Below are 20,912 nucleotides of genomic sequence, written 5' to 3' on the forward strand. Positions count from 1 at the left end.
GCTGGAGTGAAAGAGCCACGTTCAGATCACGGCCTTTAAGCCTCAACTTTAGCACTCACACCACGGTTAATGGTATGGTTTGTCAACATGGAGTATAATAGCGCCTCGCAGCTGTCTCTCTCCCCCTCCTCTGTTCCGACCATGGACGAACTCGTCCGTCTGAACGGGGCGCGTAGCTATCCGTGGTGCTAAAGTTGAGGCTTAAAGGCCGTGATCTGAACGTGGCTCTTTCACTCCAGCGCTGTCCTACCAGACAGTCTCGTCCCTTCACCTGATGAAGGCCGCTTGTGTTGTGGCCGAAACGTCGTGAGAATATTATTGTGTTATTTTATTTTATCAATTTATTATTTTATTCTCATTCTACGTGACTTTACCGAAAGAACCAAAGAAGAAGAGTCACTTGAGTTGAATGTGAGTGGTGATGATTGCGCGCCGTGCCTCGACCTTGTTCAAGGCGCGCAATCATCCTGCAGTGCATAGCGATCATGAGCCACTCACCTCTTGCCACGTAATATGTTAAACTACGTGTTTAATGTCGGTAAATTTTGAGTAATTTGCTTCAGTTTGTGTTCCATCTCAAAATCCATGTATTTATTCATTTTAAAGTACGATTAAAACGTTAAATCTAAAAGTTCGGTGACAGGGGATGGTTGACATGACGCGCAGTCCTCACCATAGCGCGAGAGTAGGAATCGCGTGCGCGCGAGCCAACATTTAAATTGAAAATATTTAGCTGGACTTATATATGAGTAGTCTGTTGAAGCATTTTGTCTTGCAAAAAATTCGAGTGCGTTTTAAATAGTGAAGACAATCATCGTATCTTGCCCTGACCGAACAATTTCTCCCAACTGTTGGTTGTTCACTTGTTTTGAATTATAATTTAAATCGTGAACATTGTCGTAGATTGCATAAGTTACGTACATTAAATAAATTCTATTCGTGGTAATTTATCAACTAGATGCATTTAAGTATGAACGTTACGGGAATCGAGCCCAAAGGCAGGGGTGATTGACACGGCGAGTATGGTGGCAGCTCATTCACCGGAGCTGAGTGCTGGGTGATCTCAGCGACGTCCGCACATACTCTACGCCGCTTCTATAATAAACCTCGGGCCTGGAGGATGCTCGTCACGAATTTGTGAGAGCGCTGATTTCAAAGAGGCCAGGCGATAAAAACGACGTTTTGACATGGCGGAAACTGCTCCTGCTCAACCACCAGCTGCGGCTACTTCAGCGCTTAAAAGCCCCAAAAAGAAGCGCACCGCTCCAAAGGCCAAGAAGGTCGGCCCCAGCGTGTCCGAGCTCATCCTCAAGGCTCTCGCCAGCAGCAAGGAGAGGAACGGCGTGTCTCTCCCTGCGCTCAAAAAGTCGCTCGCTGCCGGAGGATACGACGTGGAGAAGAACAATGCCCGCGTGAAGTTAGCCATCAAGAAGCTTGTGGCCAAAGATGCCGTGGCGCAAGTGAAGGGCAGCGGCGCGTCTGGCTCTTTCAAACTCAACAAGAAGGAAAAGGCTGCCGCAAAGGCGAAGCCCAAATCGTCAACGGCAAAGCCCGCGGCTAAAAAGCCCGCTGCAGCCAAGAAGGTGAAGAAGCCCGCGGCAGCCAAGAAGACCGCGCCCAAGAAGTCTCCTAAGAAAGCAAAGAAGTCCGCCGCTGCCAAGAGCCCCAAAAAGGTGAAGTCGGCTGTTAAGCCCAAGAAGGCGGCAAAGAGCCCAGCCAAGCCCAAGGCTGCGAAGCCCAAGGTCGCGAAGCCCAAGACCGTCAAGGCAAAGGCCACCAAACCCAAGGTGGCCAAACCCAAGAAGGCCGTGGCCAAGCCCAAGAAGACCGCGCTAAAGAAGTGAATCCGATCGGACGATGCGCGATTCCCTCCACCCTAACGGCTCTTTTCAGAGCCACCCACTTAGTTCAAAAAGTGAACCAGATGTTGCTGCGCTTCAATTAGTTATTCGTTAAACATCTGACAGTATTACATTGAAGCTTAATGCGTGCCATATTCTGTAAGTCAAACCCATTTACGGCGTGGCGACGGTTGCTCGCCGTGCCTCGGCCCTGATCAAGGAGCTCGATGGTTGGTGCAGTTCAATCGTGAGGATTTATGTAGATTGGAGAAGTTACGTACATTCGCCAAATTATATTGACATTTTACCTACTTGATGTGTTTTAATCATTGATGTGATGGGAGTAATCGAGCCCGAAAGCAGGGATCATAAACACAGGCGACGCAGGTTGCAGCTCCCTCACTCGAACTGAGTGCAGAGTAATCTCAGCGACGTCCGCATTCTCGCTGCCGATTCTAATCTAAATCCAGATTCAAAATCGATGCATTCTTGACGAACCTCCAATTTTGATTGTGTTGCACCTCTTCATTCCGTCATCATGTTACTGGTGCCAAATATGGTATTTAGTCTAAAAATGTATTGATTCCAGACAACTTTACTCAATTTGCCTCCTTTCGCTCGTTGTGCCTTTTCACTATTTTTTGTTTTGTAAAAATTCCGGTGCACCATCTACACTTCTCAATTAAAAATAATTTCCATTCGTAATTATCGCATTGTTTTTGCAATGTCTTTCTTATCTTCATCATTATACCTTCTTTGCCAGTTCCAAAATGTTTTTATATATATTATCATAGTATGTTTTTTGTTTGCATTTTGACTGCAGGTATTGTGGTTAATGCATACATGAATCCTTGTAATAAGGTTTCAGTTTTGTTGCAAGAAAAAAGGGGAAAAAACCCTATCATTAAATGCCTTTCTTACTTTGGGACTACTTGGTGACGTTCACTCAACTATTGTGTTGGAAGCCGATTAGCTGCACATCTTGTTCTACTTGAAAACAAGACCTTAGATCGATTATTCACTCCACGTGCAATCTTGCAACAGATCGCGTCCCTCTCGCGTTCGCTGCGGGTGTGCCGAAATCATTACAGTGCTTCGAAAAGGGTCATTGCCCGAAACGTCTCATACATTTCAAAGAAGTGTTATTGACGACGGTGGAGGGTTTACTTCGTCACAGAGTTAAAGGTCAGAGATCTAAGGCGGAGCCATCGCGGAGGGCAGAGGTGGTCGGTGACGTCACCCAGCTCCGGTTATAAAGGCGGCTGCTGCAGGCTGGGCGCGCCATCTCTCGCGAGCTTTGTCAGTAGTAGCAGAGTTAGTCGCCATGTCTGGACGCGGGAAAGGCGGTAAGGGGCTCGGTAAGGGAGGCGCAAAACGCCATCGTAAGGTGCTGCGCGACAACATCCAGGGAATCACCAAGCCCGCCATCCGCCGCCTCGCTCGCCGCGGCGGTGTGAAGCGCATCTCGGGCCTCATCTACGAAGAGACCCGCGGCGTCCTGAAGGTCTTCCTTGAGAACGTCATCCGCGACGCCGTCACCTACACGGAGCACGCCAAGCGCAAGACCGTCACCGCCATGGACGTGGTCTACGCCCTCAAGCGCCAGGGCCGCACTCTCTACGGCTTCGGAGGCTGAGTGCCCATCTCTCGCGCACTAAACCAACCCAAAGGCTCTTTTCAGAGCCACCCACCTCTTCTAAACTGCTTGCGCGCCAGTGTTACCAAACCTTTCACGAAAGAAACACTTCATTAATGGGTTGTTGCTCGCAAATTCCTCGTGAGCGTGCACCGGGCTCTTCTCGTGGACGCGCGGTGGCTCGAGGTGCCGTCTGCTTGCGCTCTGCTCGGTTACCATGTTTTCTTGTTCATGTTTTTTGCGTGTTGCGGTTGCACCCGATTCAAGAGCCGAATGGCTCACAGGGCTTTACCAAATAAATGAAACTGATAACAGGTTCACGCAGAGATCGTTTGCTTGTTGAGTTAGCGAATCTTCATCTGCTTCCAAATGAATGAAATAAATCACAATATTCAAGATACGTCACATTTAACAAGGCGCAATTTTTGAACGCGTTAATACAGTACGCATTTCTGGTATATTTGCGTGAATTATTTTCAGCTGCAGACGATTCCGATATTACGTAGAGCATTTGGCGCCACAATCTTACAGCACACTCGTCCTAATTGACGTAGCGCGCCAGAATGCTAATCTCCACCCGTTAAATACAGCACAACAGCGAAGTTATTTTTCCACACCAAGCACATGTATTTTTTCCAAAATTGCGTTAAAAAAACGCCCGTGCTGTATTAGACGAGTTGTGAAACGAAAAAAGAAGCAAAAAAGCCACGCTAAAAAACAAAAAAAACACTATACTGCATTGGGTTTTCTTGTCATCCTTTTTAAAACAAGCAATGCCATGGCTGCAATTCACTAATATACATGTTTGGACATTACATTGTGTTATATTCACAAGTCTTTTTTGCAGTAAAAAAATTAACGATATTAAAGTGAACATCGCGTTCGCGTTTCTCATTGGAGGCTGATGGAGAGGGATGGTACTGAAAGAGCCACTCCGCAGCGCCGCGCACTACAATCCTCTGATTTGCATCTCGCCTCCTATAAAGGAGATCAACGCGCGTACGACAGGCACACTCGTTCTCGTCCTTTCTGACGTTCCACAGCTGTACGCGGCGACATGCCCGATCCTCCCGCATCAAAGAGCGCTGGGCCGGCGAAAGTTCCTGCCCCCAAGAAGGGCTCCAAGAAAGCCGTGACCAAGGCTACGCGCAAGGATGGCAAGAAGCGACGCCACCGCAGGAAGGAGAGCTACGCAATTTACATCTATAAGGTGATGAAGCAGGTGCACCCCGATACCGGCATCTCGTCCAAGGCCATGAGCATCATGAACTCGTTCGTCAACGACATCTTCGAGCGCATCGCTTCCGAGGCGTCCCGCTTGGCGCACTACAACAAGCGCTCCACCATCACCTCTCGGGAGATCCAGACCGCTGTGCGACTGCTGCTCCCCGGCGAGCTGGCCAAGCACGCCGTGTCGGAGGGCACCAAGGCCGTCACCAAGTACACGAGCTCCAAGTGAAGCCTCGACTCAACCATTAATTACAACGGCTCTTTTCAGAGCCACCCACATCTTCGAACCTGCTTGTGCCAGTGTTAGCAGGAGCGCAAAACGAAACTTCAAACATAGAGCACTTGTCCAGGGTTTTTGACGTTGAGCGCCGATTTCTCGTCAACGTAGACCGGGCTGGAGTCGCAGCCGGGCGGTCGGGACTCGCGGTGACGCGAGGCGCCGTCTGCTGCTGCCGAATGCAGCAGCGGCCCCGCTCTCGGTTCACGCGTACACCGTTCATTGAGTGAAATGGAGAGATCCAGCGCATTTTTACCTGTACCCACGTGAAAAAAAGCAATAACAATATATATGCCATATTCACCATTGACGTCATCTGCAGCCGATCAAGATATAACATTGGATATGTGGCGCTATAACCTTGCACTGCAATATATTTAATTCCTGGTTGTCACGGCAAAGCATAGTGTGAACGCGATATCGGAATAGGCGACAATTTCTCATGGGGCGAATTTATACTTCAGTGATCGTGATTTTTAATTTTTACAAGAAGTGAAATACAACCTAGTTTAAATGTATTTTCGGGCACGAACTAACATTTTGCACGTATATATAAAAGTAAGCGCCTAGCATGGATGACTCGTGCAGTATAACTGATGATCATCTCAATGCCAAGAGAATAGATATATATCCCTGTGATCACCTCTTTCCGGCATTTTTGCGTATTAATGTTTACAATAAATTGCAGTTTCTTCACTTTATTTAGATTGATGCAGAGCACTGTAAAGTTGTTTTCGGAAAGGTTTTTGCTTAAGAAAAGAAAATCCGTTAAAGACATCAACGGCGCTCAAAGGTACTACTGCATTGTGATGCGGCATTCTGAAATGATACAAACTATGCACATTTTGTTGATTAAGAAGAGGAGTTCAAGACTCGAGATCAGTGCACGCTGCCAACCAACCAGCACGCGCCTCTTCGCACGTCACGACTCCGCTGACCAGTGAGCGCGCGCTCTGCGCTACATAAGCCGCCTTCTCCCCTCCTGTGAGAATATCTTTGCTCTCACCAAGCCATGGCTCGTACCAAGCAGACGGCTCGTAAGTCCACGGGGGGCAAGGCTCCACGCAAGCAGCTCGCCACAAAGGCAGCCCGAAAGAGCGCTCCGGCCACGGGCGGCGTCAAGAAGCCTCACCGCTACAGGCCCGGCACCGTCGCTTTGCGCGAGATCCGCCGTTACCAGAAGTCCACTGAGTTGCTCATCCGCAAACTGCCCTTCCAGCGCCTCGTCAGGGAGATCGCGCAGGACTTCAAGACCGACCTGCGCTTCCAGAGCTCCGCTGTCATGGCTCTGCAGGAGGCCAGCGAAGCGTACCTTGTTGCGCTCTTCGAGGACACCAACCTGTGCGCCATCCACGCCAAGCGCGTCACCATCATGCCCAAGGACATTCAGCTCGCCCGCCGCATTCGTGGCGAGCGCGCTTGATCGCCCAACTCGGCCCTCAAAGCACAACACAAAGGCTCTTTTCAGAGCCACCACTTTCGCATGAAAAAGCTAACTTGTGTGTCCTTTAAAGTCTGCATGCCTGTTACGGCGACCTTCGTTTGCCAGTCACGGCTATCACGAGTCGCAAGGCTTAAGCGACCAAGTTCATTTTCTATACCCCTCTGCTCATATTTTGCAATATCACAAGTCCGTGTTGTATTTAAGCGTTGTGGAACCATGTCTACATAATGTACAGTAAACGGCTGATTTCGGTGAAATACATGAACTATTAAACGCTGTTTAAAGCTCAAGCTGAAAATACGTTCGCATTTTGCAAACTAAGAGACTGAGTTATTCACGCACATATATATTTCTAGGCATTGCCCGAAGAGGCGGTTAAATTAATATATAAATACACCGTATAGGCGCGTGGGATATCAATCATGAGCTCAAGGCTTTCACAATGATTTCTTATAACCAATGAGGTTCCTCAAATGATGATTATAATAAATAATACATTGATAGTGGCGGAATCAGCTTGCCGCTGAATTTGTTTACGGTTAACTATCATTCTTAAAACTTGAACCTATTAAGAACGTGTATCGCATTGTTTCATTCATAAGTTGTTCCCGTATAAAAACTATATATGGATATATATAATTAAAGTCAGCATGGAATCCTCGCGTCCAGGCTTTTCATTGGTCTCTCAGGAGAGGGCGGGACCGAACGAGAGGAGCCATTCAGCAGCGACGCGCTCTACGATCCTCTTATCAGCTATAAAAGTCGCTCAAGGAGGTGCGGATGATCATCACAACTCGTGCTTGCATTGTCTCCAGTGCTATTAGTAGTTTCGGTTTCCTCACCATGTCAGGACGCGGCAAGACCGGTGGCAAATCTCGCGCAAAGGCAAAGTCCCGCTCTTCCCGCGCCGGTCTGCAGTTCCCCGTGGGCCGCGTTCACAGGCTGCTCCGCAAGGGCAATTACGCCCAGCGGGTCGGCGCTGGAGCTCCCGTCTACCTGGCAGCCGTGCTCGAGTACCTCTCTGCCGAGATCCTCGAGCTGGCTGGCAATGCCGCCCGCGACAACAAGAAGACGAGGATCATCCCCCGACACCTGCAGCTCGCGGTGCGCAACGACGAGGAGCTCAACAAGCTCATGGGCGGCGTGACCATCGCCCAGGGCGGTGTGTTGCCAAACATCCAGGCCGTGCTGCTGCCCAAGAAGACCTCTCAGGCAAAGAAGTGAACGCGCCGCCGCCTCTACCACCACAATAACGGCTCTTTTCAGAGCCACCCACTTGCTTGCAAAGAGCTCGGACAGTCGTACACAGGGGTTGTTATTAGTGAGGACACCGTCGTCTCGTGGCCCTCGTCCCATATTACTCGCAATTAAACGAATGCTCTGCTCATAGATACCCCTTTTCTCTAATTTAGTAACGGTGTTTGAGCAGCATTCCAACATTGCATCAATCATGAAACATGGTTTAGAATAAATTGAGCGCGTTAGTATTTTAAGAAAGTATTGTCTTTTTCAGAAAAAACCCGTTCTTTTTGAGCGGTCAGATTGCATAGGCTATTTGACGCCATCACCTTACAGTACACACGCACCAATTGACTGAAGTTTTTTTTTTCCGGAAATGAGCGATGGAGGGCTTAAAAGGGACTGGGACGTGTGTTGCTGTGCGTTGGTGCAATAAATAAGTGCTTTAGCAATTCTACAACTCATTCACAATGAATAATTTACTACAGTATAGAGTTATAATTAATGATTGACACGTGACATAAGTAGCCTAGGATTTCGAGGTTTTTTTGCATCGTTATGAACACCTTGGTACTTTTCTCGCCTTCAAACAAATGAAGAGGATTCGTAGAATAGTTGAAACACTGCTTGAATTCACCAACGCACAGCAACACTCGTTCCAAACCAACCCCTAACACCCGTCCCACAGCCCCCTTTAACCTCTCCGCCCTTGCTCCCAATACACATCCACGTCTGATACGCCTCTGGACCTGGTGACGTCATTTGCCCTTTAACTTTTGACTCGTCCAGGTTATTCCCGCGCGTGTGATTGGTGCGTGTTCCTGAGAGCGGAGATGTGTCTGCGTGGTGCATGTGCGTAAGGGTGGCTCGCAGATCCCTTACACAATAAATTCCATCAACAGATTGCTTGCGTACTCCTTTAAATGATGGGTCGGATCCTCGCTGCACTTCGACTCGTCACACGGACGTTCGAGTGGCTGGGAAGTCGACGGGCCCGAGCCTGGCTTGAGTACAATACGAACTAACTCTTATCCCTACCCTCTCTCCTATTTTTTTTAAAGTCCTCTACATCAAAGATAAATCGGTGCTAATCCGCTGGCCTCCCGTACAATCAGGTGCCTCGGATTTCCCGCCACTCTCCCGCGACCGGTGCTCTCTCAAGACGTCCGCTCTTTACCCTCTAAACAAGCGCATCTGTCCTCCCAATCAGAGGATCGGCCCTGTTTTTCCCGTCGTTCGTGACTCCGTCCCTCCGCTACCTGCCTGCTGACCCGTGTGTGTTGTGTGCGCTTTCTACCCGCGGTGGCTCAGCAGCCCCGTCGTGACCATGTAATTACAACCAAAGTCACGGCGCCGCGGTGCACGTTTGCATCGGGGGAGGTCGCCCAATTCCCTGGTCGCAGGAAATCGTGAAACTTGGTCCCATGAGAGGTCTTCTAGGTGAAAACCTGTCGGCCACGTGACCTCCCCTCGGCGCTCTATGTGGGGGTGTGTGTGTGTGTTCATGTGTGGGGGGTGGTGAGGGAAGAGCAGTGTCGGCCCCGTCGCTCGGAGGTGGCGGCGTTGCGGCCACGGCGTCGGCAGGACGGCTTCGCTGCTGCGTCATCACAGTTGCAGGCACGGCTCCGACGGAGCGGCTTCGCTGCTGTGGCACCACAAGTACGAAAGAGAGAGTTGGGATTTAAGCGTAAAAGCCTAGGGAGGTTAATTCGAAATAGGCGGGACAGATTGGGTCTTAGACCGTCGGGAACAGGTTAGTTATTCTACTAATATTGACACCGGGCTACGTAATAATTAGCCTCGGACTCGCCGAGAATAAACTGTTAGTGTTCAATAACCTTGTCGTGTGGTGTCTGCGAGTGTGGGAAGAGCGCATGGCGGTGTGAGTCCGCTAGTCGTAAAACGAAGATTTGCGCGCAAATAACTCTATTGAGGCGGCCAGTGTGCGCGCACCCGACCGAAGTTCTTGCGTCATTGTGCCCTGTGTTTGTGCGCGAGTGCGTATTTTCCCACGTGTTTGCGCTCGCCCACGTGTGTTCGCTCGGGAATTAACGCGCAGGCATTATCGCCCGTAGTGTGCCGGGGATTGACGCGCGAATATTGCCTAGTAAATTGAGCGTGGGGGGGGGCGAATGAGGCTGCGTAGTAGCTCCTTACCCACGCCAGCGCCCGCGCCGCAGCTGGTCTATTTTCTGCGCGTGTACGTGGTGAGCGACGGTAGACTCGCACGGGTACGCACGGGATTATTAATACGGCTATTTTTAGCGCGTGCACGAGGTGGCCAATAGGGGCGGGTGGCTGCGCGTACCCGAGTGTGGGCAGCAGCGCGCACGGGCGCTTCCGTGCAAGGAGTCTGGGAGTGTGTGTGTGAATGACCCGAGGTGGCCGAGAGCCAGGCAAGAGTTTCGTCTCACAGGGGGGATGCGGAGGCAGCGAGGTAGAAGCTACGAGCGGCAGCAGCGAGGAGGGAGGAAGAGGAGGAAGGGGGAGAGGAGTCGGGGGGCAGCAGCCCCTACAGAGTCACTTGAATTTCGATTTAAAGCTTTCGTGACTGCAATGATTCATCTTCTTTGGTTCTTTCGGTAAAGTCACGTAGAATGAGAATAAAATAATAAATTGATAAAATAAAATAACAATAATATTCTCACGACGTTTCGGCCACAACACAAGCGGCCTTCATCGAGACTGTCTGGTAGGACAGCGCTGGAGTGAAAGAGCCACGTTCAGATCACGGCCTTTAAGCCTCAACTTTAGCACTCACACCACGGTTAATGGTATGGTTTGTCAACATGGAGTATAATAGCGCCTCGCAGCTGTCTCTCTCCCCCTCCTCTGTTCCGACCATGGACGAACTCGTCCGTCTGAACGGGGCGCGTAGCTATCCGTGGTGCTAAAGTTGAGGCTTAAAGGCCGTGATCTGAACGTGGCTCTTTCACTCCAGCGCTGTCCTACCAGACAGTCTCGTCCCTTCACCTGATGAAGGCCGCTTGTGTTGTGGCCGAAACGTCGTGAGAATATTATTGTGTTATTTTATTTTATCAATTTATTATTTTATTCTCATTCTACGTGACTTTACCGAAAGAACCAAAGAAGAAGAGTCACTTGAGTTGAATGTGAGTGGTGATGATTGCGCGCCGTGCCTCGACCTTGTTCAAGGCGCGCAATCATCCTGCAGTGCATAGCGATCATGAGCCACTCACCTCTTGCCACGTAATATGTTAAACTACGTGTTTAATGTCGGTAAATTTTGAGTAATTTGCTTCAGTTTGTGTTCCATCTCAAAATCCATGTATTTATTCATTTTAAAGTACGATTAAAACGTTAAATCTAAAAGTTCGGTGACAGGGGATGGTTGACATGACGCGCAGTCCTCACCATAGCGCGAGAGTAGGAATCGCGTGCGCGCGAGCCAACATTTAAATTGAAAATATTTAGCTGGACTTAAATATGAGTAGTCTGTTGAAGCATTTTGTCTTGCAAAAAATTCGAGTGCGTTTTAAATAGTGAAGACAATCATCGTATCTTGCCCTGACCGAACAATTTCTCCCAACTGTTGGTTGTTCACTTGTTTTGAATTATAATTTAAATCGTGAACATTGTCGTAGATTGCATAAGTTACGTACATTAAATAAATTCTATTCGTGGTAATTTATCAACTAGATGCATTTAAGTATGAACGTTACGGGAATCGAGCCCAAAGGCAGGGGTGATTGACACGGCGAGTATGGTGGCAGCTCATTCACCGGAGCTGAGTGCTGGGTGATCTCAGCGACGTCCGCACATACTCTACGCCGCTTCTATAATAAACCTCGGGCCTGGAGGATGCTCGTCACGAATTTGTGAGAGCGCTGATTTCAAAGAGGCCAGGCGATAAAAACGACGTTTTGACATGGCGGAAACTGCTCCTGCTCAACCACCAGCTGCGGCTACTTCAGCGCTTAAAAGCCCCAAAAAGAAGCGCACCGCTCCAAAGGCCAAGAAGGTCGGCCCCAGCGTGTCCGAGCTCATCCTCAAGGCTCTCGCCAGCAGCAAGGAGAGGAACGGCGTGTCTCTCCCTGCGCTCAAAAAGTCGCTCGCTGCCGGAGGATACGACGTGGAGAAGAACAATGCCCGCGTGAAGTTAGCCATCAAGAAGCTTGTGGCCAAAGATGCCGTGGCGCAAGTGAAGGGCAGCGGCGCGTCTGGCTCTTTCAAACTCAACAAGAAGGAAAAGGCTGCCGCAAAGGCGAAGCCCAAATCGTCAACGGCAAAGCCCGCGGCTAAAAAGCCCGCTGCAGCCAAGAAGGTGAAGAAGCCCGCGGCAGCCAAGAAGACCGCGCCCAAGAAGTCTCCTAAGAAAGCAAAGAAGTCCGCCGCTGCCAAGAGCCCCAAAAAGGTGAAGTCGGCTGTTAAGCCCAAGAAGGCGGCAAAGAGCCCAGCCAAGCCCAAGGCTGCGAAGCCCAAGGTCGCGAAGCCCAAGACCGTCAAGGCAAAGGCCACCAAACCCAAGGTGGCCAAACCCAAGAAGGCCGTGGCCAAGCCCAAGAAGACCGCGCTAAAGAAGTGAATCCGATCGGACGATGCGCGATTCCCTCCACCCTAACGGCTCTTTTCAGAGCCACCCACTTAGTTCAAAAAGTGAACCAGATGTTGCTGCGCTTCAATTAGTTAATCGTTAAACATCTGACAGTATTACATTGAAGCTTAATGCGTGCCATATTCTGTAAGTCAAACCCATTTACGGCGTGGCGATGGTTGCTCGCCGTGCCTCGGCCCTGATCAAGGAGCTCGATGGTTGGTGCAGTTCAATCGTGAGGATTTGTGTAGATTGGATAAGTTACGTACATTCGCCAAATTATATTGACATTTTACCTACTTGATGTGTTTTAATCATTGATGTGATGGGAGTAATCGAGCCCGAAAGCAGGGATCATAAACACAGGCGACGCAGGTTGCAGCTCCCTCACTCGAACTGAGTGCAGAGTAATCTCAGCGACGTCCGCATTCTCGCTGCCGATTCTAATCTAAATCCAGATTCAAAATCGATGCATTCTTGACGAACCTCCAATTTTGATTGTGTTGCACCTCTTCATTCCGTCATCATGTTACTGGTGCCAAATATGGTATTTAGTCTAAAAATGTATTGATTCCAGACAACTTTACTCAATTTGCCTCCTTTCGCTCGTTGTGCCTTTTCACTATTTTTTGTTTTGTAAAAATTCCGGTGCACCATCTACACTTCTCAATTAAAAATAATTTCCATTCGTAATTATCGCATTGTTTTTGCAATGTCTTTCTTATCTTCATCATTATACCTTCTTTGCCAGTTCCAAAATGTTTTTATATATATTATCATAGTATGTTTTTTGTTTGCATTTTGACTGCAGGTATTGTGGTTAATGCATACATGAATCCTTGTAATAAGGTTTCAGTTTTGTTGCAAGAAAAAAGGGGAAAAAACCCTATCATTAAATGCCTTTCTTACTTTGGGACTACTTGGTGACGTTCACTCAACTATTGTGTTGGAAGCCGATTAGCTGCACATCTTGTTCTACTTGAAAACAAGACCTTAGATCGATTATTCACTCCACGTGCAATCTTGCAACAGATCGCGTCCCTCTCGCGTTCGCTGCGGGTGTGCCGAAATCATTACAGTGCTTCGAAAAGGGTCATTGCCCGAAACGTCTCATACATTTCAAAGAAGTGTTATTGACGACGGTGGAGGGTTTACTTCGTCACAGAGTTAAAGGTCAGAGGTCTAAGGCGGAGCCATCGCGGAGGGCAGAGGTGGTCGGTGACGTCACCCAGCTCCGGTTATAAAGGCGGCTGCTGCAGGCTGGGCGCGCCATCTCTCGCGAGCTTTGTCAGTAGTAGCAGAGTTAGTCGCCATGTCTGGACGCGGGAAAGGCGGTAAGGGGCTCGGTAAGGGAGGCGCAAAACGCCATCGTAAGGTGCTGCGCGACAACATCCAGGGAATCACCAAGCCCGCCATCCGCCGCCTCGCTCGCCGCGGCGGTGTGAAGCGCATCTCGGGCCTCATCTACGAAGAGACCCGCGGCGTCCTGAAGGTCTTCCTTGAGAACGTCATCCGCGACGCCGTCACCTACACGGAGCACGCCAAGCGCAAGACCGTCACCGCCATGGACGTGGTCTACGCCCTCAAGCGCCAGGGCCGCACTCTCTACGGCTTCGGAGGCTGAGTGCCCATCTCTCGCGCACTAAACCAACCCAAAGGCTCTTTTCAGAGCCACCCACCTCTTCTAAACTGCTTGCGCGCCAGTGTTACCAAACCTTTCACGAAAGAAACACTTCATTAATGGGTTGTTGCTCGCAAATTCCTCGTGAGCGTGCACCGGGCTCTTCTCGTGGACGCGCGGTGGCTCGAGGTGCCGTCTGCTTGCGCTCTGCTCGGTTACCATGTTTTCTTGTTCATGTTTTTTGCGTGTTGCGGTTGCACCCGATTCAAGAGCCGAATGGCTCACAGGGCTTTACCAAATAAATGAAACTGAGAACAGATTCACGCAGAGATCGTTTGCTTGTTGAGTTAGCGAATCTTCATCTGCTTCCAAATGAATGAAATAAATCACAATATTCAAGATACGTCACATTTAACAAGGCGCAATTTTTGAACGCGTTAATACAGTACGCATTTCTGGTATATTTGCGTGAATTATTTTCAGCTGCAGCCGATTCCGATATTACGTAGAGCATTTGGCGCCACAATCTTACAGCACACTCGTCCTAATTGACGTAGCGCGCCAGAATGCTAATCTCCACCCGTTAAATACAGCACAACAGCGAAGTTATTTTTCCACACCGAGCACATGTATTTTTTCCAAAATTGCGTTAAAAAAACGCCCGTGCTGTATTAGACGAGTTGTGAAACGAAAAAAGAAGCAAAAAAGCCACGCTAAAAAACAAAAAAACACTATACTGCATTGGGTTTTCTTGTCATCCTTTTTAAAACAAGCAATGCCATGGCTGCAATTCACTAATATACATGTTTGGACATTACATTGTGTTATATGCACAAGTCTTTTTTGCAGTAAAAAAATTAACGATATTAAAGTGAACATCGCGTTCGCGTTTCTCATTGGAGGCTGATGGAGAGGGATGGTACTGAAAGAGCCACTCCGCAGCGCCGCGCACTACAATCCTCTGATTTGCATCTCGCCTCCTATAAAGGAGATCAACGCGTACGACAGGCACACTCGTTCTCGTCCTTTCTGACGTTCCACAGCTGTACGCGGCGACATGCCCGATCCTCCCGCATCAAAGAGCGCTGGGCCGGCGAAAGTTCCTGCCCCCAAGAAGGGCTCCAAGAAAGCCGTGACCAAGGCTACGCGCAAGGATGGCAAGAAGCGACGCCACCGCAGGAAGGAGAGCTACGCAATTTACATCTATAAGGTGATGAAGCAGGTGCACCCCGATACCGGCATCTCGTCCAAGGCCATGAGCATCATGAACTCGTTCGTCAACGACATCTTCGAGCGCATCGCTTCCGAGGCGTCCCGCTTGGCGCACTACAACAAGCGCTCCACCATCACCTCTCGGGAGATCCAGACCGCTGTGCGACTGCTGCTCCCCGGCGAGCTGGCCAAGCACGCCGTGTCGGAGGGCACCAAGGCCGTCACCAAGTACACGAGCTCCAAGTGAAGCCTCGACTCAACCATTAATTACAACGGCTCTTTTCAGAGCCACCCACATCTTCGAACCTGCTTGTGCCAGTGTTAGCAGGAGCGCAAAACGAAACTTCAAACATAGAGCACTTGTCCAGGGTTTTTGACGTTGAGCGCCGATTTCTCGTCAACGTAGACCGGGCTGGAGTCGCAGCCGGGCGGTCGGGACTCGCGGTGACGCGAGGCGCCGTCTGCTGCTGCCGAATGCAGCAGCGGCCCCGCTCTCGGTTCACGCGTACACCGTTCATTGAGTGAAATGGAGAGATCCAGCGCATTTTTACCTGTACCCACGTGAAAAAAAGCAATAACAATATATATGCCATATTCACCATTGACGTCATCTGCAGCCGATCAAGATATAACATTGGATATGTGGCGCTATAACCTTGCACTGCAATATATTTAATTCCTGGTTGTCACGGCAAAGCATAGTGTGAACGCGATATCGGAATAGGCGACAATTTCTCATGGGGCGAATTTATACTTCAGTGATCGTGATTTTTAATTTTTACAAGAAGTGAAATACAACCTAGTTTAAATGTATTTTCGGGCACGAACTAACATTTTGCACGTATATATAAAAGTAAGCGCCTAGCATGGATGACTCGTGCAGTATAACTGATGATCATCTCAATGCCAAGAGAATAGATATATATCCCTGTGATCACCTCTTTCCGGCATTTTTGCGTATTAATGTTTACAATAAATTGCAGTTTCTTCACTTTATTTAGATTGATGCAGAGCACTGTAAAGTTGTTTTCGGAAAGGTTTTTGCTTAAGAAAAGAAAATCCGTTAAAGACATCAACGGCGCTCAAAGGTACTACTGCATTGTGATGCGGCATTCTGAAATGATACAAACTATGCACATTTTGTTGATTAAGAAGAGGAGTTCAAGACTCGAGATCAGTGCACGCTGCCAACCAACCAGCACGCGCCTCTTCGCACGTCACGACTCCGCTGACCAGTGAGCGCGCGCTCTGCGCTACATAAGCCGCCTTCTCCCCTCCTGTGAGAATATCTTTGCTCTCACCAAGCCATGGCTCGTACCAAGCAGACGGCTCGTAAGTCCACGGGGGGCAAGGCTCCACGCAAGCAGCTCGCCACAAAGGCAGCCCGAAAGAGCGCTCCGGCCACGGGCGGCGTCAAGAAGCCTCACCGCTACAGGCCCGGCACCGTCGCTTTGCGCGAGATCCGCCGTTACCAGAAGTCCACTGAGTTGCTCATCCGCAAACTGCCCTTCCAGCGCCTCGTCAGGGAGATCGCGCAGGACTTCAAGACCGACCTGCGCTTCCAGAGCTCCGCTGTCATGGCTCTGCAGGAGGCCAGCGAAGCGTACCTTGTTGCGCTCTTCGAGGACACCAACCTGTGCGCCATCCACGCCAAGCGCGTCACCATCATGCCCAAGGACATTCAGCTCGCCCGCCGCATTCGTGGCGAGCGCGCTTGATCGCCCAACTCGGCCCTCAAAGCACAACACAAAGGCTCTTTTCAGAGCCACCACTTTCGCATGAAAAAGCTAACTTGTGTGTCCTTTAAAGTCTGCATGCCTGTTACGGCGACCTTCGTTTGCCAGTCACGGCTATCACGAGTCGCAAGGCTTAAGCGACCAAGTTCATTTTCTATACCCCTCTGCTCATATTTTGCAATATCACAAGTCCGTGTTGTATTTAAGCGTTGTGGAACCATGTCTACATAATGTACAGTAAACGGCTGATTTCGGTGAAATACATGAACTATTAAACGCTGTTTAAAGCTCAAGCTGAAAATACGTTCGCATTTTGCAAACTAAGAGACTGAGTTATTCACGCACATATATATTTCTAGGCATTGCCCGAAGAGGCGGTTAAATTAATATATAAATACACCGTATAGGCGCGTGGGATATCAATCATGAGCTCAAGGCTTTCACAATGATTTCTTATAACCAATGAGGTTCCTCAAATGATGATTATAATAAATAATACATTGATAGTGGCGGAATCAGCTTGCCGCTGAATTTGTTTACGGTTAACTATCATTCTTAAAACTTGAACCTATTAAGAACGTGTATCGCATTGTTTCATTCATAAGTTGTTCCCGTATAAAAACTATATATGGATATATATAATTAAAGTCAGCATGGAATCCTCGCGTCCAGGCTTTTCATTGGTCTCTCAGGAGAGGGCGGGACCGAACGAGAGGAGCCATTCAGCAGCGACGCGCTCTACGATCCTCTTATCAGCTATAAAAGTCGCTCAAGGAGGTGCGGATGATCATCACAACTCGTGCTTGCATTGTCTCCAGTGCTATTAGTAGTTTCGGTTTCCTCACCATGTCAGGACGCGGCAAGACCGGTGGCAAATCTCGCGCAAAGGCAAAGTCCCGCTCTTCCCGCGCCGGTCTGCAGTTCCCCGTGGGCCGCGTTCACAGGCTGCTCCGCAAGGGCAATTACGCCCAGCGGGTCGGCGCTGGAGCTCCCGTCTACCTGGCAGCCGTGCTCGAGTACCTCTCTGCCGAGATCCTCGAGCTGGCTGGCAATGCCGCCCGCGACAACAAGAAGACGAGGATCATCCCCCGACACCTGCAGCTCGCGGTGCGCAACGACGAGGAGCTCAACAAGCTCATGGGCGGCGTGACCATCGCCCAGGGCGGTGTGTTGCCAAACATCCAGGCCGTGCTGCTGCCCAAGAAGACCTCTCAGGCAAAGAAGTGAACGCGCCGCCGCCTCTACCACCACAATAACGGCTCTTTTCAGAGCCACCCACTTGCTTGCAAAGAGCTCGGACAGTCGTACACAGGGGTTGTTATTAGTGAGGACACCGTCGTCTCGTGGCCCTCGTCCCATATTACTCGCAATTAAACGAATGCTCTGCTCATAGATACCCCTTTTCTCTAATTTAGTAACGGTGTTTGAGCAGCATTCCAACATTGCATCAATCATGAAACATGGTTTAGAATAAATTGAGCGCGTTAGTATTTTAAGAAAGTATTGTCTTTTTCAGAAAAAACCCGTTCTTTTTGAGCGGTCAGATTGCATAGGCTATTTGACGCCATCACCTTACAGTACACACGCACCAATTGACTGAAGTTTTTTTTTTCCGGAAATGAGCGATGGAGGGCTTAAAAGGGACTGGGACGTGTGTTGCTGTGCGTTGGTGCAATAAATAAGTGCTTTAGCAATTCTACAACTCATTCACAATGAATAATTTACTACAGTATAGAGTTATAATTAATGATTGACACGTGACATAAGTAGCCTAGGATTTCGAGGTTTTTTTGCATCGTTATGAACACCTTGGTACTTTTCTCGCCTTCAAACAAATGAAGAGGATTCGTAGAATAGTTGAAACACTGCTTGAATTCACCAACGCACAGCAACACTCGTTCCAAACCAACCCCTAACACCCGTCCCACAGCCCCCTTTAACCTCTCCGCCCTTGCTCCCAATACACATCCACGTCTGATACGCCTCTGGACCTGGTGACGTCATTTGCCCTTTAACTTTTGACTCGTCCAGGTTATTCCCGCGCGTGTGATTGGTGCGTGTTCCTGAGAGCGGAGATGTGTCTGCGTGGTGCATGTGCGTAAGGGTGGCTCGCAGATCCCTTACACAATAAATTCCATCAACAGATTGCTTGCGTACTCCTTTAAATGATGGGTCGGATCCTCGCTGCACTTCGACTCGTCACACGGACGTTCGAGTGGCTGGGAAGTCGACGGGCCCGAGCCTGGCTTGAGTACAATACGAACTAACTCTTATCCCTACCCTCTCTCCTATTTTTTTTAAAGTCCTCTACATCAAAGATAAATCGGTGCTAATCCGCTGGCCTCCCGTACAATCAGGTGCCTCGGATTTCCCGCCACTCTCCCGCGACCGGTGCTCTCTCAAGACGTCCGCTCTTTACCCTCTAAACAAGCGCATCTGTCCTCCCAATCAGAGGATCGGCCCTGTTTTTCCCGTCGTTCGTGACTCCGTCCCTCCGCTACCTGCCTGCTGACCCGTGTGTGTTGTGTGCGCTTTCTACCCGCGGTGGCTCAGCAGCCCCGTCGTGACCATGTAATTACAACCAAAGTCACGGCGCCGCGGTGCACGTTTGCATCGGGGGAGGTCGCCCAATTCCCTGGTCGCAGGAAATCGTGAAACTTGGTCCCATGAGAGGTCTTCTAGGTGAAAACCTGTCGGCCACGTGACCTCCCCTCGGCGCTCTATGTGGGGGTGTGTGTGTGTGTTCATGTGTGGGGGGTGGTGAGGGAAGAGCAGTGTCGGCCCCGTCGCTCGGAGGTGGCGGCGTTGCGGCCACGGCGTCGGCAGGACGGCTTCGCTGCTGCGTCATCACAGTTGCAGGCACGGCTCCGACGGAGCGGCTTCGCTGCTGTGGCACCACAAGTACGAAAGAGAGAGTTGGGATTTAAGCGTAAAAGCCTAGGGAGGTTAATTCGAAATAGGCGGGACAGATTGGGTCTTAGACCGTCGGGAACAGGTTAGTTATTCTACTAATATTGACACCGGGCTACGTAATAATTAGCCTCGGACTCGCCGAGAATAAACTGTTAGTGTTCAATAACCTTGTCGTGTGGTGTCTGCGAGTGTGGGAAGAGCGCATGGCGGTGTGAGTCCGCTAGTCGTAAAACGAAGATTTGCGCGCAAATAACTCTATTGAGGCGGCCAGTGTGCGCGCACCCGACCGAAGTTCTTGCGTCATTGTGCCCTGTGTTTGTGCGCGAGTGCGTATTTTCCCACGTGTTTGCGCTCGCCCACGTGTGTTCGCTCGGGAATTAACGCGCAGGCATTATCGCCCGTAGTGTGCCGGGGATTGACGCGCGAATATTGCCTAGTAAATTGAGCGTGGGGGGGGGCGAATGAGGCTGCGTAGTAGCTCCTTACCCACGCCAGCGCCCGCGCCGCAGCTGGTCTATTTTCTGCGCGTGTACGTGGTGAGCGACGGTAGACTCGCACGGGTACGCACGGGATTATTAATACGGCTATTTTTAGCGCGTGCACGAGGTGGCCAATAGGGGCGGGTGGCTGCGCGTACCCGAGTGTGGGCAGCAGCGCGCACGGGCGCTTCCGTGCAAGGAGTCTGGGAGTGTGTGTGTGAATGACCCGAGGTGGCCGAGAGCCAGGCAAGAGTTTCGTCTCACAGGGGGGATGCGGAGGCAGCGAGGTAGAAGCTACGAGCGGCAGCAGCGAGGAGGGAGGAAGAGGAGGAAGGGGGAGAGGAGTCGGGGGGCAGCAGCCCCTACAGAGTCACTTGAATTTCGATTTAAAGCTTTCGTGACTGCAATGATTCATCTTCTTTGGTTCTTTCGGTAAAGTCACGTAGAATGAGAATAAAATAATAAATTGATAAAATAAAATAACAATAATATTCTCACGACGTTTCGGCCACAACACAAGCGGCCTTCATCGAGACTGTCTGGTAGGACAGCGCTGGAGTGAAAGAGCCACGTTCAGATCACGGCCTTTAAGCCTCAACTTTAGCACTCACACCACGGTTAATGGTATGGTTTGTCAACATGGAGTATAATAGCGCCTCGCAGCTGTCTCTCTCCCCCTCCTCTGTTCCGACCATGGACGAACTCGTCCGTCTGAACGGGGCGCGTAGC

General features: G+C 49.9%; 10 protein-coding genes across 10 annotated transcripts; all 10 read left to right on the top strand.

The window, feature by feature from the left end:
- Nucleotides 1–990: 990 nt before the first annotated feature.
- On the top strand, nucleotides 991–2,549 carry LOC142929450 (histone H1-like). The gene has a single exon (XM_076070870.1). It carries the CDS (start codon nucleotides 1,188–1,190, stop codon nucleotides 1,842–1,844), a length of 657 nt encoding a protein of 218 aa, XP_075926985.1. The 5' UTR covers nucleotides 991–1,187; the 3' UTR covers nucleotides 1,845–2,549.
- Nucleotides 2,550–2,668: 119 nt separating this feature from the next.
- On the top strand, nucleotides 2,669–3,528 carry LOC142929468 (histone H4). Its single transcript, XM_076070888.1, has one exon. The coding sequence runs from the start codon at nucleotides 3,166–3,168 to the stop codon at nucleotides 3,475–3,477; it is 312 nt and encodes a 103-aa protein (XP_075927003.1). The 5' UTR covers nucleotides 2,669–3,165; the 3' UTR covers nucleotides 3,478–3,528.
- Nucleotides 3,529–3,805: 277 nt separating this feature from the next.
- On the top strand, nucleotides 3,806–4,981 carry LOC142929461 (histone H2B type 3-B-like). Its single transcript, XM_076070881.1, has one exon. It carries the CDS (start codon nucleotides 4,535–4,537, stop codon nucleotides 4,934–4,936), a length of 402 nt encoding a protein of 133 aa, XP_075926996.1. The 5' UTR covers nucleotides 3,806–4,534; the 3' UTR covers nucleotides 4,937–4,981.
- Nucleotides 4,982–5,098: 117 nt separating this feature from the next.
- LOC142929457 (histone H3) lies at nucleotides 5,099–6,718 on the top strand. Its single transcript, XM_076070877.1, has one exon. It carries the CDS (start codon nucleotides 5,997–5,999, stop codon nucleotides 6,405–6,407), a length of 411 nt encoding a protein of 136 aa, XP_075926992.1. The 5' UTR covers nucleotides 5,099–5,996; the 3' UTR covers nucleotides 6,408–6,718.
- A 473-nt stretch (nucleotides 6,719–7,191) lies between these two features.
- Nucleotides 7,192–7,681, top strand: LOC142929453 (histone H2A-like). The gene has a single exon (XM_076070873.1). The coding sequence runs from the start codon at nucleotides 7,209–7,211 to the stop codon at nucleotides 7,650–7,652; it is 444 nt and encodes a 147-aa protein (XP_075926988.1). The 5' UTR covers nucleotides 7,192–7,208; the 3' UTR covers nucleotides 7,653–7,681.
- A 3,678-nt stretch (nucleotides 7,682–11,359) lies between these two features.
- Nucleotides 11,360–12,918, top strand: LOC142929449 (histone H1-like). The gene has a single exon (XM_076070869.1). It carries the CDS (start codon nucleotides 11,557–11,559, stop codon nucleotides 12,211–12,213), a length of 657 nt encoding a protein of 218 aa, XP_075926984.1. The 5' UTR covers nucleotides 11,360–11,556; the 3' UTR covers nucleotides 12,214–12,918.
- A 119-nt stretch (nucleotides 12,919–13,037) lies between these two features.
- On the top strand, nucleotides 13,038–14,163 carry LOC142929466 (histone H4). The gene has a single exon (XM_076070886.1). The coding sequence runs from the start codon at nucleotides 13,535–13,537 to the stop codon at nucleotides 13,844–13,846; it is 312 nt and encodes a 103-aa protein (XP_075927001.1). The 5' UTR covers nucleotides 13,038–13,534; the 3' UTR covers nucleotides 13,847–14,163.
- A 695-nt stretch (nucleotides 14,164–14,858) lies between these two features.
- Nucleotides 14,859–15,347, top strand: LOC142929462 (histone H2B type 3-B-like). Its single transcript, XM_076070882.1, has one exon. The coding sequence runs from the start codon at nucleotides 14,901–14,903 to the stop codon at nucleotides 15,300–15,302; it is 402 nt and encodes a 133-aa protein (XP_075926997.1). The 5' UTR covers nucleotides 14,859–14,900; the 3' UTR covers nucleotides 15,303–15,347.
- Nucleotides 15,348–15,464: 117 nt separating this feature from the next.
- Nucleotides 15,465–17,084, top strand: LOC142929458 (histone H3). The gene has a single exon (XM_076070878.1). It carries the CDS (start codon nucleotides 16,363–16,365, stop codon nucleotides 16,771–16,773), a length of 411 nt encoding a protein of 136 aa, XP_075926993.1. The 5' UTR covers nucleotides 15,465–16,362; the 3' UTR covers nucleotides 16,774–17,084.
- Nucleotides 17,085–17,557: 473 nt separating this feature from the next.
- LOC142929454 (histone H2A-like) lies at nucleotides 17,558–18,047 on the top strand. Its single transcript, XM_076070874.1, has one exon. The coding sequence runs from the start codon at nucleotides 17,575–17,577 to the stop codon at nucleotides 18,016–18,018; it is 444 nt and encodes a 147-aa protein (XP_075926989.1). The 5' UTR covers nucleotides 17,558–17,574; the 3' UTR covers nucleotides 18,019–18,047.
- The last annotated feature ends 2,865 nt before the right edge of the window (nucleotides 18,048–20,912 follow it).

Source organism: Petromyzon marinus, chromosome 31 (assembly GCF_048934315.1).
Source record: "Petromyzon marinus isolate PM22_M1 ecotype Great Lakes invasive population chromosome 31, UKy_Petmar_22M1.pri1.0, whole genome shotgun sequence".
Taxonomy (NCBI): domain Eukaryota; kingdom Metazoa; phylum Chordata; class Hyperoartia; order Petromyzontiformes; family Petromyzontidae; genus Petromyzon; species Petromyzon marinus.

Excerpts from the sequence above, each read along its gene's own strand:
- LOC142929450 (XM_076070870.1), top strand. The coding sequence starts at position 1,188 with ATGGCGGAAACTGCTCCTGCTCAACCACCAGCTGCGGCTACTTCAGCG.
- LOC142929468 (XM_076070888.1), top strand. The coding sequence starts at position 3,166 with ATGTCTGGACGCGGGAAAGGCGGTAAGGGGCTCGGTAAGGGAGGCGCA.
- LOC142929461 (XM_076070881.1), top strand. The coding sequence starts at position 4,535 with ATGCCCGATCCTCCCGCATCAAAGAGCGCTGGGCCGGCGAAAGTTCCT.
- LOC142929457 (XM_076070877.1), top strand. The coding sequence starts at position 5,997 with ATGGCTCGTACCAAGCAGACGGCTCGTAAGTCCACGGGGGGCAAGGCT.
- LOC142929453 (XM_076070873.1), top strand. The coding sequence starts at position 7,209 with ATGATCATCACAACTCGTGCTTGCATTGTCTCCAGTGCTATTAGTAGT.
- LOC142929449 (XM_076070869.1), top strand. The coding sequence starts at position 11,557 with ATGGCGGAAACTGCTCCTGCTCAACCACCAGCTGCGGCTACTTCAGCG.
- LOC142929466 (XM_076070886.1), top strand. The coding sequence starts at position 13,535 with ATGTCTGGACGCGGGAAAGGCGGTAAGGGGCTCGGTAAGGGAGGCGCA.
- LOC142929462 (XM_076070882.1), top strand. The coding sequence starts at position 14,901 with ATGCCCGATCCTCCCGCATCAAAGAGCGCTGGGCCGGCGAAAGTTCCT.
- LOC142929458 (XM_076070878.1), top strand. The coding sequence starts at position 16,363 with ATGGCTCGTACCAAGCAGACGGCTCGTAAGTCCACGGGGGGCAAGGCT.
- LOC142929454 (XM_076070874.1), top strand. The coding sequence starts at position 17,575 with ATGATCATCACAACTCGTGCTTGCATTGTCTCCAGTGCTATTAGTAGT.